This window comes from Triticum aestivum, chromosome 5B (genome assembly GCF_018294505.1).
Source record: "Triticum aestivum cultivar Chinese Spring chromosome 5B, IWGSC CS RefSeq v2.1, whole genome shotgun sequence".
Taxonomy (NCBI): domain Eukaryota; kingdom Viridiplantae; phylum Streptophyta; class Magnoliopsida; order Poales; family Poaceae; genus Triticum; species Triticum aestivum.
In genome coordinates this window covers 469,617,310-469,635,430 of record NC_057807.1, presented here as the reverse complement: position 1 = coordinate 469,635,430, position 18,121 = coordinate 469,617,310, and the positions used below count along the sequence as shown (strand labels likewise).

Genomic DNA, 18,121 nt, shown 5'->3' with positions numbered 1-18,121 from the left:
ACAGCTATAGCGTTGGCGCCTTAAACACAATAATGTCTATGATCACAATCAAAATGCACGGCCGCAGGACGTGGAAAAAGGAACCAATATTTTAGGGGAAAAAAGGTTCATATCTGTAACAATAACCAGTAAAGAATAGGAAAAGAGACAGGATGGATCCAGGATGGATCCCTTACTCTCGCTACGATCTGCAACAGGATAATCTCTCTTCCAGCCACACCAATAGAGGGCCCTGTACATAGAGCCATCACGGTGTCGACTCTTTTCAAGTACGTTGCCGAGGTTGAACTCGCAGTCGCTGGCTTCTTCTTCGTCCTCCTTGATCACGATTTCAGTCGTGCGACCCTTGCTTGCGCTCCTTGGATCTTCCTCGCAGCCATGGGGGTTCACGTCTTGGCCCCATCTCGCCTCCGAGGAAACACGACGGAGAGATGGATCGAGTCGTCGCGCGAGCGCTGGTGGCAACCAGCGAGATGCCATGGAGGAGAGGAGAGGTCGCGAGGGACAGGGGACTAGGGGAGGCGCCGCATTGGGATGGCACGTTAGGGCGTCGGAGGGCCTGTAGAACAGAGCGCGCCGGGGATTTGCATCTGAGCGCGCGACGGACGGCGGCGGCGGTGGGGGAATATTGCTGGATTACTTTTTATGTTTTCGGTCGTTCGGCAGGGGGAACACCCATTGGCCCAGCGGCCCAGTTTACTGTTTTATCTTTTTTTTAATGTCATGAACAAAAAATACATATTTTCTTATAAAAACTGAGGAAAACATAAAATGTACCATTTCCATGAATATGAAAAAAATGAAAATTTTCATGCTACATTATAAAAATGCCATGATTGTTTATAAATTTACAAAAAAAATGTATGATTAGAAAATGTGATGTCTGATCTATAAACAATTTTATGAATTATGCCATGGATGTGTTTTCAATATGAAAAAAAACATGTTTTGGAGAACATTTTATTATTATTTTCGCCAAGGACCAGAAAAAGGTCATGCCAGAAATTGTTTGCTTTGTTTTGTACATCATGCATAATATCTAAAAAAATGCCAATGTTAGTTCTTTTGGCATGCCAATAAAACAATGACATCCTCCTGATAATAAAAATGTCCTGCCAACAGTAATAAAAATGGAATGCTCTCAATATAAAACTGCAATAATAAGGCCGACATCCTCCTAATAATAAAATGTCATGCTCTTAATCATAAAAAAGTCATCCTCTTGACAAAAAAAAGTCATGTTACTAATAATAAAAATCCCATGCTCTTAATAAAAAAACACTCATCCTCTTAATAATAAAAGTGGCATGTTACTAATTAGTAAAAATTTCATGCTCTTAATAAAAGAAATGTCATGGGGGAATTACAGAAAAGGTAAAGAAATTGCTATGCTACATATAATAATAATAAAATGCCATGGGGGCATTACAAAAAAGACCAAGAGATGGCCATGCTACATATAATAATAAAATGTCGTGGGGCATTAAAAGAAGACCTTTAAATGGTCACAAGTAGTACAAATTGTAAAACCACCAATCTATCATTTAACTTAACATAGTATTATAACTTGCTAGTATGGATCGATATTGCACTTACATTGATATCTCAGTTGTTCTTCAGATTCACTGTCTATGCATGATTACAGATATGAAGCACATATAGGGGATGCACTTTTGTTCACCAATTATATCCATTCTTCTAATGTTGCTTCATAGGTAGTCGCAAATAGTTTAATATCGTGTCTCTTCTTCTTCATTGCATGTTTCTGAGTATACATCTGACAAGACATGACGAGCAGATATTTTTGGTTTAAGGGGGAAATGGTAGGATAAATAGCAACAAACAAAAGTAAACTATTTGTGAACGAGAATCACTACAAGAGATCAGACCTACTGTGACAAGCTAAAAAATGTCACGTAATAGCTCAATACGTCACAAAATACTGATGTGTGACGTTTTTCACGCGTCACTAGCATCGTCACGGAATCCTCGTCACAGATTATTCCTAGTGACGCGGCGCGCAAAAAACGTCACCGGATATGGGACCTTCGGTGACGATGCTGTCATCACTAGATTTATGGTGGGTTAATGGTTGTTGGTTTCAAATGGGCCAAGCCCAATAATTCAGCTCATTTTCTATTTTTGGATGAAATTTATAGGTGGGCCATAGCCAAATTGCAACCCAATAGTGGCTGATCCAGCCCACTTCTTTTTATGAAGTACTGCCATTTTCTACTAGCTTTTTAAGAATTATTTTCTTTACAATTTTTTTCCTCTTATATTAGTTTAGCCTTGCCGATTCAAAACATATTGCGGGCTTGTGATGTTTTTAAGCCCGTCTTTCCATTGACCAATTTTCTCATCTCATTACATCCAACCAGTTTCTAAACAACATGCATATTACACATTGCACATAAATGCCCCATCCAAAATTACCCAAGCCACACAATCATCTGATACAACATCTATTTTAATTTTGGAGGTAGTCAATAGAGTCTTTGTTTGTGTGACTCTTAGCTCCCACCTTCATCAAAATTTGGAACCTTTTTGGATGCCACTTCTCATGACTTCTTGAAAGCAGCTATAGTTGTTCTGATCCTCGTTCATATCAACTTCTTGAAACACGACTTACGAATCAACCTATCAGAAAACAAGAATAACATGCAAGTTATAACTCGGATCTCTAGGTTGCATCTTACCAAAAAAGACATGTTAGTACTTTTTTAATAAGTGATATGAACAGAACTAAACATGTAGTACTTGTGAACAACAAAGGTCATCAGAAATATTAGATTGGAATAAACATGTATCAATACGTCAGAGAGTCAGAGAAGTATTGGAATTAAGAGGCCACACATAAGTAATAGCTCAACTCAAAGTTCAAAATCCAGAGAGAAACAAATTAGCATTTATAGTAGGTACTCCTTCACAAATTAAAATGGTGCAAGAAAACAGAATATTCGACAAAGCATCGAAGGAAGAAACCTTCAAGCAGCCTAGAACAGTGAAGAAATCATGAACACCTTTTTCATAGCTTAGCTGTTGTCCTTGGCACACACTGATTGGAAGTGTGATCAATAAGATACTTCCATCTGAAACTAACTTACTTCCAATTACGCTATGGTAAAAGAAACTCATTTAGGATTTCATCTTTAGATGTATTATCAGCTTGCTTGGACATCAATTTGCATTATATAGTCAGTATCACTTCTCATTGCCACAAACGAGTAACAGTGAATTAGTTCTCATTAGTAATTTACCAAAATCATGCTGAACAGCTCATAAAACTCCCACCGCAGTTCTACAACATTAATTCACTTGCAAATCTATTCATTACTCCCTTAAACAAAGTTGCCACGAGCTCAGAAGTACAAATAACATAACAATACTGGGGGAGAATCAGCATAATGAAAATATTTTACCGCAGCTAACTATTTACTCCTTACTAACCAATTTCACATGTACTATCTCTCATAATAAATTCTCTAAAAGATAAATCGAAGCAGGTACAATATTAATTCAGCTTACAATTTTCAATTTAGTGACACGTATAAACTAGCTTCCATATTCTAGTTCAAGACTAATGATACAGAAAATGACAATCTGACCTAGCAAATAAGTACAACTATACAAGCATCTCACTGTCTAAAAAAACAAGCATCTCACTAACAGGGAGGAACGGAACAAAACTGATATCTGAAACAATCCTGGCACGGAAGCGGTTCATCTAAACTGAGAGCAGAGAGTTGAGCGATGTACACATGTTAACCCAGGTTGCTAGTCGAGCTTCACGGTCCTCCCGTGGAACTCCCGCGTGCCCCTGTGGTCTGTGCTCCATGTCAATCTGATGGACAAAAACCAAGAACAGAGGGTCAACGAGATGTATTTGGGAAGTGACAAAACCCAAAAACAGAGGGTCTACTAGATGTATCTGAGAAGTGCGGGAGGTCAGATGACCGCGGCCCGACTCATAAGTTAATCGTAGGCGAACCTAACACCCACATCACCATGCCTCCTCCTCTACCTCACACCGATGGAATTGAAAAGTGTATAGACGAATGGCACCAGAGAGTTCAATCCTGCAATAGGGATCGCAGGACGTACACAAGCGCTCACACTGGGAACGCACGTCACACACACTGGCTGGGCCGCTGCCGTGCGACCAGTCTAGTCCGCCCGCGCCGCACGCTGGGTTTGCCGTCGCGCACCATGGCTGTCCCTGACGCAACGAGCAGCTACCGCAGCAGGGCAACCTGAAGGAACTCGATGAGAGAGGGAGGACGTAGTAGCTACTCCGGCCGCCGTCGTCGCGCTTGGTTGCCTCCGATCTACGGCTGCCGCCAAACGAGCGAGAGAGAAAGCGAGATCGGATAGGTAGGGTTTCGCTCGGGGAGGAGAATGCGGCCGAGGTTAAAACATCGCTGCTTATAGGCGGGGTTGAGCGGGGTTCAGCCCACGTAGATAACTCTAAAGAAAGGGGTATGTTGCTCGGCTTGGCATCAAGCCATGGGGCTGTGCTATGCCCGTCACATATGAAGTTACGATTGTCTCAAAAAAAAAACATATGAAGTTACGAGCAACCCTAAAAAAACAAAAATGAAGTTACCTGCAGCCAGCCGGAACGGAGCAACGCCATCTATAGAACACAGAATAGACGAACGGACTATTGGTTCAAAAAAAAAACTAACCTATACATGTCAAAATAAAATAAAAAATAACTAACCTATAGATGGAATCACACACGCCCCGGTGAAGAAATGGCCAACTTGCTAAGTGCTATAGGCGTATCTAGTCCAATAACATAATAAATATTTTTTTAGCATAAGTTACCTTAGCATCTAAACTCTACTATTAGCAACGCCGTTATTTCAGGCCCTAATGGTCCCAGGTTCAAATTCCCTGTACCAAACTTTTTTCCGTCAACTCATGATTCCGTTTTTCTTGTGATATGATAGAACAAAATAAGAGCTCATGAACGCACGATTTAAGTTTCTTTTTTGCCCAGCCACTACCTATTTATATTAGAGGGAACAAAATAAGTTCTCACCAGCCATTACATATTTATATTAGATAGTACAAATTATTTACAATGGTTAGTAGACTATGAAAAAACTATGATGGGTCCTACTCACAACACTGTTACGCAGGTCATACCACTCAATAACCCGTCAAGCAACTATTACGGATCCCATTGCCAGATATTACCTGACAAAAAAGTGATCTTCACACATTCATAATATTCAGTGACTCTAGTAGGTACGTCATGGAAATTGCCAAACCGTAAAAGAAATTGGTAGCCAGGTGCGCTCATGGGCTGGAGCGATGAAGTGACGTCTATCGTCACCTGTTTGCAGTAATCAGTGACGCCACCTACAAAAACATCACACATTAGATACTTGTGTGACGATGTCCACCATCGTCACAAGGATTTTCGTCACAGTATCTCAATTTTCTTGTAGTGAATGTAATAACCAAGCGCTTTTCTCGTCCACAATGGCGCCCAAAAAGTTTGACGTCCTGCAAGTGCACAAGGCAATGTAGCAATTTCGCAAGAAGTAAGGTTTGTGGATCCACAGGGAGCGAAAAGGAAGACACCACTATCCTCGTAACTGTGTTGTCACTTACGCAACTACGCTCACACCCCAATCGGAGTTTGGAAATAGTTCACAAAAGTTGGTTGATAGGAGAAACGACTAAAAGAGGGAATTAAACTAAGATATTAGAACCCACGAAAAATAAATACTAAAATAAATGGAGAAAATAAACTACTAAGAAATATGTGATGTCTTACATGAGAATGTTGGGCGTCTAGGTACGGTCTCATTCGGCCCTGACATGGACGGAGTAAAGCTTTTTGACTATCTACACATGTGGTTAAGTCAGTCCTTGCATTACAGGATACGTGCAATTACATATTGCGGGCGGTTACTCACATAACATTATCTCTCAAGCAGCATCATGTCCAGACAACTCAATCGTCCTACTTCTCGTCCCACACCTGCGACAACTAATGGAAAAATATTAAAGTCACGAGGACCGGACCGAAGGCAATATGTTCTATGGACAATTGTTACTCCGGGAATAGTCGTGTTCCCCTCAAGATATCAATGACTATCATCCGGAGGTCTATCAGATCACACAACGACCTATAAACTGCATGTGTAGCCTGGGGGAATTGGATGTCTCCAGTTACGCCGATGGATCCGACATCTCCAATCACTAAATTACTGCAAAAGGTAAATAAAACATGAAGAAGACACACGTAAATAAACAATTCACATCAAATAACTGCTTACTAGCTAACCAACCCATATCGAACAATCACTCAAATAACATCACACATAGAGATGGTTCAAGAATTGTTACAACTCATCACGGAGACCATGACGAGTGAAGGAGAAGGGGTGTTGGTGGTGGTGATGGAGACGGCACGGCGGCGAATGATGATGGCACGACGGCGGCGACCCATGGTCGTGCCCTCCGGCGGCGACTGTTCCCTTTTGGTCTTCTTCCAAGGTTGCATCGATGGAGATGGAGGCTTGGCATAGCCCCCAAGTACTTCTTTATGCGGGCGGCAACTAGACATGGTGAGATGGATTTTGGATGGTTTGTGGTTGAAGAGATGGCTGTCTGACGGGTACGGCGGATGGAGATATATAACCGGCCTCCTCGGGTCTCCTCTATAGATGTAGTATCTATCCTTTGATCCAAGGGGTCTAGGTGGGCCTAATACTTTCCCAAAACATCCCTTGGAGGCCAAGGAAGCCGCCGAAACAAACAAGGATGAAATCCGCGAAGAATCCCGTCTGAAAGGGGAACTTTCGGAGGTTTTTGGGCATGGTATGAGCAGTGGTACGACCATCTACGGTCATACCAGAGGCCATCCAACGCTTTGGACTCCTTCGGTAAAGCAGTCGCCATTTCTTCATATGAACTTGGAATTCAACATTCTTGAGCTTGTTGGAATCGTATGAACGACGCTGATGCACCTGATATAGTAGATCTTGGTTTCGAGCAATTTGGAAAAATGACGTTTTCACTCTCCAAAATATGTAAGTTTTGTGCCTGGGTGTCCTCCACTTATATCCTTCTCGCCATGTTAAGTCCAGTTCGCATCACCTACGAAAAACACACAAAGATGAAGAAAATTAGTGAAAACTAACAATGAATAAATATTATGTAATGCTCATGGTGAAAAGAGTAAATACTGCATATCATGCATAGGGACATGTAATTGGCTCAATGGACGTGATATATGGAGATAATACGAAACAAATGAACTCTAAAAATGCGTCAAATATGGAGCCATCAGGGAGCAGGCTGCCCCTGGGAAATCTTAAGGTAGAGGGATTTAACTGAGAAGAGTGAGGCTAAGAGATTTGGTCTGTGGTCTCCGAGAGCCGAGGGAGAAGGGTAGTGAGGGCCAGCTAGTCTACCAAGTCTTTAGGAGACAACATCCGGCGTAGCCCAAGGCCCTAGTTATGAAATCAAGATCCGAAATGGAGATCTATGGGTTGTCATGGTAAGAGAATAAGACAGGGAAGGTTTCACACAAAGGACTCGGACCTGACCACCAGTCCAGCCACATCCTGATGGTAGCGCCACAACCAACCGAAAATTTGACGAAACCAAGAAACTCATCCTGCACCTGGATTAAATATTTCCAAAATTGAGAGCTACCACGAACGGTGGAAATCAGAGGGGGACAATTTGGGAAGTATTTCCTCAGCAAAATCTGGCACCAAATGCACTCAGGAGGTTCTGTGAGAATGTGCCACCACCACTTCATAATTAGACATTTTTTCATGATTGCAATATTCTACCCGGCCCCAAGGCTTTTAGTCCTGCACATGATTTTCCACTTGACCATCCGGCATTTCTTCCTGTTATCAATGTTTTATAGTAGAAAGTGCTACGATCTTGATCAAAGCTAGCATGGTTACTGTCATACAAAGATAAAACCCATGATGAACGTGGGCAGACTGGACAAACCAGACTTGATGAGAACCACTTTACTAGTGGAGGACTGGTAGCGGCCTTGCCAGGAAGCAACCCTAGCGCCCACTTTAACTTTGGTAGGTTTGAAATCCGTCATGAGGAGTTTCAGAGGGGAGATAGGCACTCCAACATAGGTGGTAGGGAACGACCCAAGCTTTTAGTTAAGTATGTTAGGAATTCGAGGTTGTTCTGCAGGCAGACAACCCAAAATAAAGGGTTCACCCTTGTTAAGGTTAATTTTTTGCCCCGACAAGTTAGCAAGTTGTAAGTCATTCTTTTCGACAAGGATAATATAATATTGTCCGTGTACTGAAGATGTGTTACCCCAAGAGGAAGAAGGTAAGAGGAAACATCAGAGATGTGCCCTGCGCTGGCCACCGCCGAGGACAACATCCTATCAAGAGCATCCGAGATGAAATTATAAATGATGAGGGAAATGGGGTCTCCTTGACCCAAGCCACAACCATTCTTGAAATAGGGATCAACAATCACGTTAATGGCAATAGAAGTGTGGCCACCTGATAATCTGCATAATACAATGGATGTAACCAGGAACAAAACCACGAGCAAATAGAATGTCTTGCAAGAAGAACAAACGAACACAATCGTAGACCTTCTCGAAGTCCAACTTAAGAACCACGACTTCATGCTTAGAGTGATTGATATCATGAAGTAATTTGTGCAAAGTGAGAATACCATCAAGAAGGAACGCCCTTTAATAAAAGACGTTTGGAAGGGGTTGATCACCTTATGAGCTATAGGAGACAATCTAGTGGCAAAGGCTTTGGAAGTGAATTTGGAAATGTTGTTGATAAGAGTTATAGGCCTAAATTGCCCGATTCGTCCGCCCCTTTAACTTTTGGGATCAAGGTAAGGATAGCATAATTTATCGAGAAATGTTACCTGCCCCAAGAAAAAACCTTGCATATCTTGTAAACCAGATGTTTAATAGTCCCCAAAGCTTCTTTTAAAAAAATGTGCCAGAGAAACCATCAGCTCCAGGGGCATAGACAAAATTAGATAAACTGATGGCCTCATCCATTTTGACAATGGAATGAGGGAGCATCATAGCCTCATTATGCGAGTTCGAGATGCAATGTCTTACCATCCAGGCAGAAGAGGAAAACCGAAAGCCCGAGGAGGGTTGGGTGTTTAGCGGATTTCGGTAGAACTCGTAGATGTGCGAGGAGATAAGAAATGGATCATAGGAGGGGGAGCCCTGAATAATTAGCGGTTGCCTGAAAGTAAGCCATGTTAGCACCCCCTTTGAGGATCCAGTTAAGGCTCCCACATAATTTCTAGTACAGCTCCTCAACCTGATGTAGCGCCACAAGGGCATCATCAAACTCATATCAACAACGCCACTCGGATTCGTCAAGACCGACCGAGTTAGCAGAGATATCTAAGACCTTAATTTGGTCAACAATTAAATGTTTAGATTTGAAGGATTCACATCTCTTAGAAACTTACAAAGACACTCAGAACATACCAATCATCAATAGGGTCAAACGAGCGCGAGTAGAGATCAAGAAGCAAGGTACATTTTTTCGCAACCATGGGCACAAAACTATCCACCAAGAGCCAATTGGACTCTAAACAAAATCAAGAATGGGGTAGGGCAGTGAATCTCCGGAGTCCACAATTAGGGGAGTGTGGTGAGAACCAATGTGTGATTCAATAGTTAGCAGAGCTCCAGGGAACTTTGTTTCTTAATTAACAGACATAAGACACAAGGACACGATCAAGTACACAACAAACAGAATTCAACTGGCATTTAAACCAAGTATATCGTGCCCCAACACGGTGGAGCTCCCAAAGAGCATGGTTGTTAATTAGATCATTAAATGCAGACGAGCAAGACCAGTGGAAGTTGGCGTTATTCTTATGAAGAGGGGTCTTAGAAGGTTGAAATCACCACCAATTAAAACAGGGACAATAGAAGCCGAAACTATGGAGGACAGGGAGGACAAGAAAGACAAGGAAAAACGTATATGGCGTTCAGTACATTGGAACGTAGTACTTATGACTGTGTACTTCGACCTAGCTGATTAGCGACCCATTGCCATGACGAATTCAAGTAGGCCGGCCGGTCAATTAATTCCTTCACCAGCCAAGGATTGGTCCGGCGAAGATAATGCATCAGGTACTCCATCCTTTCAAAATACTTTTAAAAATATTAGGGCATAGTTTTTCCAGTTTTATAGAAAATATATCAATGCCTACAAACATCAGTTGTAGATAGTATGAAAACATATTTATGATGAATCTAATGAAACTTTATATATTTTTGAAATAAAGGGATTTATTATATTTAGGGCCTTATACATACCTCGAGGTTGCAGAAATTATATTATTAGAAACTCTCTTCACTCACAAATTGACGGTGTGCTTTTGTGTAACATACATGTCATATTTATCATTTTAACCTATGATCAAAGGTAACCTTAATACTCGTATTAGGTCATGTATATGTGGAGGGAGTTCTAAATGAAAATACATATATTTCAAACATTAAACTTACTTATAAAATTTTAAAAACAATAACTCAAAAAATGTTAACGTAGTATAAAAATCTTATTAACGCACTTGTAAAAATGTTGTTAACTTTAAAAAAATGTTCATGACAATTCGGAGATATCCCCGCATTTAAAAAGTGCAATTTAAAAACAAAATGTGTATAACGCAGTACAATGTAAAATGTACGTCATGTTTGATGGAAATATTCCAACGTTTCAAAAAAGATGTTCTTGAAATTCGAAAAATTTAGATATTAATATGAATAAATGTTTGCTTAGGTTAAGAAAATGTTTATTTACATTAAAAATGTATCATGCTATTTTACAAAAATATTCGTGTGGAATTTTCTAAAAAGTGTATACAATGTACACAAAATGTTCACATAATTTTTTTAAAATTGTCTTTAGAAAAATATACAATGTGTATTTGTAAAAAATATCCATGTATTTAAAAGTGTTTGAAACATGTTTTCTAACTGTACACCACTTTTTTGAAAAACGGTCAACGTGTTTAAAAAAATGCATCACATTTGCTCTAAAAATGTACATTATGTACTGAGAAAAAAGTAGAAATGTGTTAAAAACGAAAACTGACAAATAAACAAAAGTAAAAGCAAAGAAAACCAAAGTATAGCGAAGAAAGAAAGGAAACCTCTAGAGAAAACAAAGAAACCAGAGTAAGATGTAGAAAATCCTTGAAAAAAAAAGAAAATCAAAGAAAAAAATTAAACAAATAAGACAAAAAAGAAGAAAAATCAAAGGGAGTGAACTCTACAATGTCTCCTACAAGTCGGAACAAAGTGCAGGCAGCTATGCGCGCAGGGAGCACCTGCGCTAAAATGCGTTGGCCCATTACTGTAGCCCTTAGGCGATTCCTATTAGGAATCAGTATGGGCGACATAAAGCACTGTCGCCTGTCACCTTCCTGAGCCCGCTGGAGCCAATGTCAGATTGTTGACCCCTTGTACGGACGATAGTCCGCAAAGCAAAAATTACACTAATCTTTATTACTCTAGTATTCATATTAATTTAATTTTTCTATTCGCAGACGGTTACAGACGTGTGAACACCATCCGTTTGCATCCCTGCCCTCTGACCTGGCTTCATGCGGGGATCATCACTAAACCAACTGTTGTCAAGCCAATCCATCTATGCCAAAATAATGACGGCAAGGCTAGTCATATTAATTAAAAAGGAAAGATGTCAGAATTAGAAATTGGCAACTTGCAATCCACCAAGCCACTCCTGTGCATGTGCAACTAGGAAATTCCTCCATACTTTCAACCTAAACCCTAGTGCTAATATAATGGATAGAAGAATCTAATGCAAAGGCTTTCAACCTAAACCCTGGTACTACAATAGTTTGATTACACCTCCAAGCTTTGTTACAACTCCACGACTACACATAAGTATCGGCCGGGCAAATCTTTAGGCAGGAAAGCTGCCAGGCAATGTCGACCAAGTCACCTTCACCGAGATCAGTGCAAAATCAGTCTTTATCTCTTGAGCATTATGCCCATGAGTCTTCGCCTTAAAGGTACAACGATATTGGGACTTAGAACGACAAGACGGTGCAACTACCTTGAATTTCAAACGTATGTAAGACCGCTTCATTACGGCAACCACTGACCGCTTCAATCCACATGAGTTGGTAATGGCGCCATTGAAGAGCCTTATCTCAGAATCAAACCCACTGGTAAAACATCTAACTGACATATTGAAACCGCCCTGCACTTCCGAGATGAGAACCTCTATAGTCGCCTCGACCGCCCAAGAAAGACGTGCTAAAGTTATGTTAACTGTACCACCACAGTCGTTAGAGATGTCATATGTGAACGGCCTATCCCATGTCCCGTGGGGGCCTAAGATTGTTGCACCATCGATCAGTTGTAGGTCATGTCTTTCTTGTCTGCCTCGCTTAATCCTCATGTCATACTCGATTATAGCCTCGTCCATTACATCTATTCCTCGCTTAGGGCCACCACCCATGCTAATGAGGGAACCCTACAGAATTAGTAGTATTATTTTAGTAGCTCATCATATGAAATGAGTAGAAATGCATAGTTTTCTGAAAGGGAGAATTTCCCTCCGTTATTCCTCAGACATTATTTCAAATCCCAAATGTTACCTCCGTCCCAAATTACATCTGTATCTAGACAAATCCAAGACAAGTAGACAGAGGGAAAAATGAGTGTTCTAGTGATGGGATCATTAAAGTTATGTACCTTCATATGCCTATAAACAAAAGAAAATTAATTTCAACAAACAAAAGGAAATCCATTCAGTGTAGTGTATCATGAACCAACCGATCAAACACATTTCATTCGATTTTATTTGGAACAAGTGATACTGCAGTAATTTCATAATTTCAATGTGTTCTCATAGTAAATCATTATTTCATACTGATATAGCGCCGGCTTATAAAATTCAAAGTAGTATACTGTTACGCTGCTATTTACAGATAGACTAATCGCATTGAAGCATTTTTTTTCCACATGTAGGACAAAAATATTACATGTGAGCTATAACATAATAAATTAGGTGGAACAACAACTGCTATTAAGAAAACCAAGTGTGAAAACTGGGTTTTATGTCTACTAAATAATTCAATAGCACAAATAATACAAACTTGAAAAGTCACAATCTAGGCCAACAAATGTTTAGTATGCCTTCGAGAGAGTGTAGTGTTCTATGCATGTGATAAGTTTAGCCCTACAATGTGGAATGAATAATGAAATGCAAATAAGGAATAAGTCTACTTAGCCCCATCAAATAGCAAGATTCCTCTACTTAACACACTTAACTACAAAATTCTGGCATTTCACTCCTGAAATATTCCATAACGTATATATGATTCTCTTGGGTAGTTCTGCACTCGTGGCAGTGTGCGCCCAACGAGCAACATGCATGGATGGAACCAGACATAGCCTTATTCGCTCCAAAACAGCCCCAGTGCGTGAGTTAGATGGCGGTGGATACTTTTAATGGGCAAACAAAAGTTTTCGTAACTAAGAAGGTTAAAAGGCAAACCTGCACACTAGGGGGGGGGGGGGGGTAGGACAGACTTATCCCTTGAAATAACTGCATGTAAGTATAGATGTGCACCTGCTTCACAATAATGGGATCATCCCTGCTAATATTGATGACATAATTAAGCATCTTATCCACATCATCCCGCGCCGCTACGTATCCATACAACTCTACTAAGCCATCATTGCCAGGAATTTTAGCCAACTCTAATGAGAAAATTTGCAGCATGCTACAAGGACGAGTCATACGTTTCGCGGGATCTGAAAACATCATTGCTTCCAACCGAGCTTCATAAAAAGTAAAGTTGCATTGTAAGTTTGTGACTGGAATTAATGTGGTAAACAGATATATGGCATTAGAAAAGTAAAAAAAATGTTATTTGAGGACTATATGGCCCTATTGGAATTTTTTTATTTTCATCTATTAAGTATAAATTATATATGTTCTTTTTACAAGGAATTTTGCTCCCACAAAAAGTTCCTATTTAGGAACACCAACAGGAAACGTTGCCCTGAAAAGCTTATTAGATGCTTCCATGGAAAGCATTATACACATGGCTAGTCAGGATCATAGAGGATATCGACACAAATTGCATGTCGTCTTTTGTTCTAAAACATACAACACTAGTCGTCTATTCAAATGAGATTGGTATGCTAGGAGTTGACTGGATGATTTCAACCATTGATGCTACAACTCAGTACCCTATACTGCAGAAGAGTTGGGGAGGAGAGCAAACTCAATCGTTCTAATTAAGTTTCCGACAATAACCCAAAAGAAGACTATATATACCTGTACAACATAACGAGGGTACAATTGTAAAATGCTATCCATTTCCTGTCAGACGACAGCGCAAATTGCTATCTGTGCAAGCAGTGCCAGGTTGAAGAAGGGCCTGCACAAGTGCATTCAGGATGTGTGGGTGGAAGTGCTAGCTAATCTCATCAAAAATTTAGTACTTGCATTGCAGTTAACTGAAAGCTACGGTGCAAGGCAATGAGGGTTTGGAGAAGTTCGTATAGAGGTGACACAGCTAGAGCATTGGCTCCTTAATAAACTTAATAATATCTAATTCTTTATGATGAGTCAAATATGTACTGCGACGTGACAAAGGTGTCACAATGTCTAACGGAAAAAAAGGTTCATATCTGCAACAACAACCAGTAAGGAATAAGAAAAGATAAAAGAGACAAGTATTGATCACTTACTCTCGCTACGATCTCCGATAGAATAATCGCTTTTCCAGCCACACCGGTAGATAGCCCTGTACATAGAGCCATCACGGTGCCCGCTCTTTTCAAGTACGTGGCCGAGGTTGAACTCGTAGTCGCTGGCTTCTTCTTCGTCCTCCTTGATCACGATTTCAGTCGTGCGACCCTTGGTTGCGCTCCCTGGATCTTCATCGCAGCCATGCAGGTTCACGTCTTGGCCCCATGTCGCCTCCGAGGAAACACGACGGAGAGGTGGATCGACTCGTCGCGCGAGCGCTGGTGGCAACCAGCGAGATGCCATGGAGGAGAGGAGAGGTCGCGAGGGAGAGAGGAGGCGCTGCATTATTGGGGCGGCGACGTCAGGGCGTCGAAGGGGACGTGTAACAGAGCACGGGATTTGCATCTGAGCGCCGGACGGGCGGCGGCGGCGGTGGGGGAATAGTGCTGCATTGGGCGGTTGGGCCAGCCATTGGGAGTAGTTTTTTTTTTTCCCTTCCGTTTCGTAGAAAATATTCTATGGGCCTGTAATTACTGTTTTCGCTCTGCCTCTGACTAATTAATCAGGCACTCACCCCTCAAAACACTTCTTTGGGGCAGTGTCCCGGCTGCGCACCAACTTCGCCAAGTGCGCAGCGGCTCCAATTCAGTGCACCCCGGAGGTCTCCCAAGCTGTGGGCTCCTCTCCGTCCTGCCCGGTCGTGGCCTTCCACATTCAGTACCTCGGCCTTTCCCTCTCCCTCCGCAAGGTGCCAGTCACCAACTTGCTACCTCTCATCGATAAGCTGCTGCGCAAGCTGGCCACCTGGAAAGCTGCCCTCCTTTCGCGCAGCGAACGGCTTGCCTTGGTCCGACAAGTCCTCACGGCCATGCTAGTCCATATCTTACTGGCCATGTCGTTGCCCCCCCCCCCATCCAAGCCAACCGGATCATCCGCGATTTTCTATGGCACGGACGAAAAGACGCCCGCTCTGGCTCCTGTCTTGTTAGGTGGGCATGTGTTTGCCGTCCGATCGAGCTAGGTGGGCTTGGAATTCGTGATCTTCATCGCACCGGCATTTCCCTTCGGGTGCGCTGGCTTTGGCTGCATGCCTCTGACCCTTCTCGGCCTTGGTCACATCTTCAACCGCCTTCGGACCCCGAGGCCCTGCGGTTCTTCCACGCTTCGACGACATGGTCCCTCGGCAATGGTTCCACTTGCCGCTTATGGACTGACAAGTGGCTTCAGGGGCAATCTATCGCTGAGCTCGCCCCAAGCCTCACAACTCTTGTTCCGAGCCGGCGCCATCGCTCGCTACCGTCGCCTCGGGTCTGCAGGATCGCATGTGGATCGGTGACATCCACGGCCATCTCAGTCCGGCTGCTGCTCTCGAGTATTTTGACCTCTGGCACCGTTTGCAGGCCATCGTCCTTTCTCAGGAGCCCGATACCATCTCTTGGCATTGGACGGAGAGCGGTGCCTACTCCGCTTCCTCTTGCTACAACGCCTTATTCACTGGCTCTACGTCCTCCGAGCATTGGTGTCTCATCTGGAAATCTGTAGCCCCGCTCTCCGTTAAGTTCTTCCTCTACCTCGCCTCTGCTAACCGATGTTGGATGGCTGACCGGCTCGCGAGACGCGGTCTCCCCCATGAGCCTTCTTGCGTTCTATGCTCCCAGCATGACGAGACACTCCACCACCTCTTGGTTGGGTGTATCTTCTCCCGCATCATCTGGCACGGCGTCCTTTCCTGGTGCTGCCTGTGATCCCCGTACCGGATGGCACCATCGACTTCCTGAGTTGGCTCAGAACCGCTATCTAATCAGTTGCCATGGAGAAACGACGTGGGCTATCTACTATTGCCGCCCTTACGGCCTGGTCCATCTGGCGTCATCGCAACGCGGTCATCTTCGACAAAATTACGCCCTCCTCCGTCTCCCTCCTGATGGCGATCAAGGACGATGCCCGCTCCTGGGCCTATGCAAGAGTCAAAGGACTCAACAATATTATCCATGTAATGTAGCCTAGGTTGTCTGGGCTGAGCAACCCATCTCATGCTCTCTTTGTATCGTGTGCACATCTTGTAGTGTACGTGACCACGATACCACTCTGTATGTTCTAACCCCTCCTATCAATGCAATGATACGCTCAGAGTAGCGTATTTGTGAAAAAAAAGTGAGAACACCTGAAAAAATCTTAGTTAGAAGGGCGGTAAACCTTAAGTGTGAAAAGTGACATGGACAATCCAGAATATCAGATACTCGTATTTGAGAAAATACCCATGGGACAAGTTGACATCCGCATCCGAATTAAAAAGGAAATGAATGTGAAAGATATCCAGATATATTTTGCGAGTTTAAATACTAATGTGGATTTCGAAGCAAATTCGTGGATATACAAGGGATATATCCGTAAAATTCATCTAATAAGAAATCCTTGTATGGAGCAGATAACACATACCAGGGGCATAGAATTTGGGGACTGTAAATGCAAATTAAGGAGCTAGCACGCATAGGGCCATGACATCCATGCATGGATATGGGGAGTATATGAAATTATTCGTTCATGACCCGTGATATTAATAATCACTTATGTATAGCCGCGTAGGTATTTAGCCTAGCTAGCCAGCGTAGGGGGTCTCGTCGACGGTGTCGACGAAGATGCGGACGCGCTGGGGATTGTGTTCCATGGTGACCATGGTGCCGACAGGGAGGACGACGATGTCGGCTTCGGGCTTGTCCTTGAGGATGATCTTCTTGGCCTCCTCCACGCTCAGCCCCACCACCTCCGGCCACGACGTCTTCTCGCCGGTGGCCACCTTCTCTGAGGAGCTCATCGCCGCAGTGGCCAGCCCCAGTATGAGGAGCACACCCACCATGATCGCAGCAGGACCCTTTTGGCCTCCCATGGAGTAATAGTTTTCTTGTGTGATGTGATGCCCAAATCCTAAGTAATGCTGCTGTGCTAGCACTAGCTGTGTGATCGATGCCCAAACATCACTGCTCCTATTTATAGGATACACGCTATGCGAATGCTAGAGGTACTACTGAGGTGGATCAACCGATGATTCAACGACGTGAAAGTCAAAATAATTTTCAGTCAACATTCAAGCTGTCCCGCGCATCGAGTCGTTGACTAGCTGACCAAAGTTAATGGCAGCTAGTGCACGCATCACCATTGACCAGATCGCCATATATATACTGGTGGCGATGACACAGCTGAGAGCGTAGCCTCAGATTCTTATTGCTTTGTCAGTGCATAATTAACCACGGCACGCGCTGTCTTATTAAGCTAAGCTAGCTGCAGTTCAGCAGATTTGACTTTGGAGGCTTGAGAGTCAGAATATTACGTGGCCTGTTGTATGCGACAAATGGTCAAAACAAGCAGCTAGC

The 18,121-nt window shown here is 42.7% G+C and overlaps 2 protein-coding genes across 2 annotated transcripts; both read right to left on the bottom strand.

Annotated features, from left to right (window-relative positions):
- Positions 1-11,743: 11,743 nt before the first annotated feature.
- Positions 11,744-15,254, bottom strand: LOC123116476 (uncharacterized). The gene is made up of 2 exons (XM_044537427.1): positions 14,750-15,254; positions 11,744-12,518 (listed from the first exon to the last, which is right to left on the bottom strand). Exons 1-2 carry the CDS (start codon positions 14,819-14,821, stop codon positions 11,943-11,945), a joined length of 648 nt encoding a protein of 215 aa, XP_044393362.1. The 5' UTR covers positions 14,822-15,254; the 3' UTR covers positions 11,744-11,942.
- A 1,800-nt stretch (positions 15,255-17,054) lies between these two features.
- Positions 17,055-17,694, bottom strand: LOC123116475 (subtilisin-chymotrypsin inhibitor-2B). The gene has a single exon (XM_044537425.1). It carries the CDS (start codon positions 17,635-17,637, stop codon positions 17,350-17,352), a length of 288 nt encoding a protein of 95 aa, XP_044393360.1. The 5' UTR covers positions 17,638-17,694; the 3' UTR covers positions 17,055-17,349.
- Positions 17,695-18,121: the final 427 nt, after the last annotated feature.

Excerpts from the sequence above, each read along its gene's own strand:
- LOC123116476 (XM_044537427.1), bottom strand. The coding sequence starts at position 14,821 with ATGGCTCTATGTACAGGGCTATCTACCGGTGTGGCTGGAAAAGCGATT. Across the intron at positions 12,519-14,749 it reads TATCGGAGATCGTAGCGAGA|GGTTCCCTCATTAGCATGGG; the intron begins GTAAGTGATCAA and ends CTAATTCTGTAG.
- LOC123116475 (XM_044537425.1), bottom strand. The coding sequence starts at position 17,637 with ATGGGAGGCCAAAAGGGTCCTGCTGCGATCATGGTGGGTGTGCTCCTC.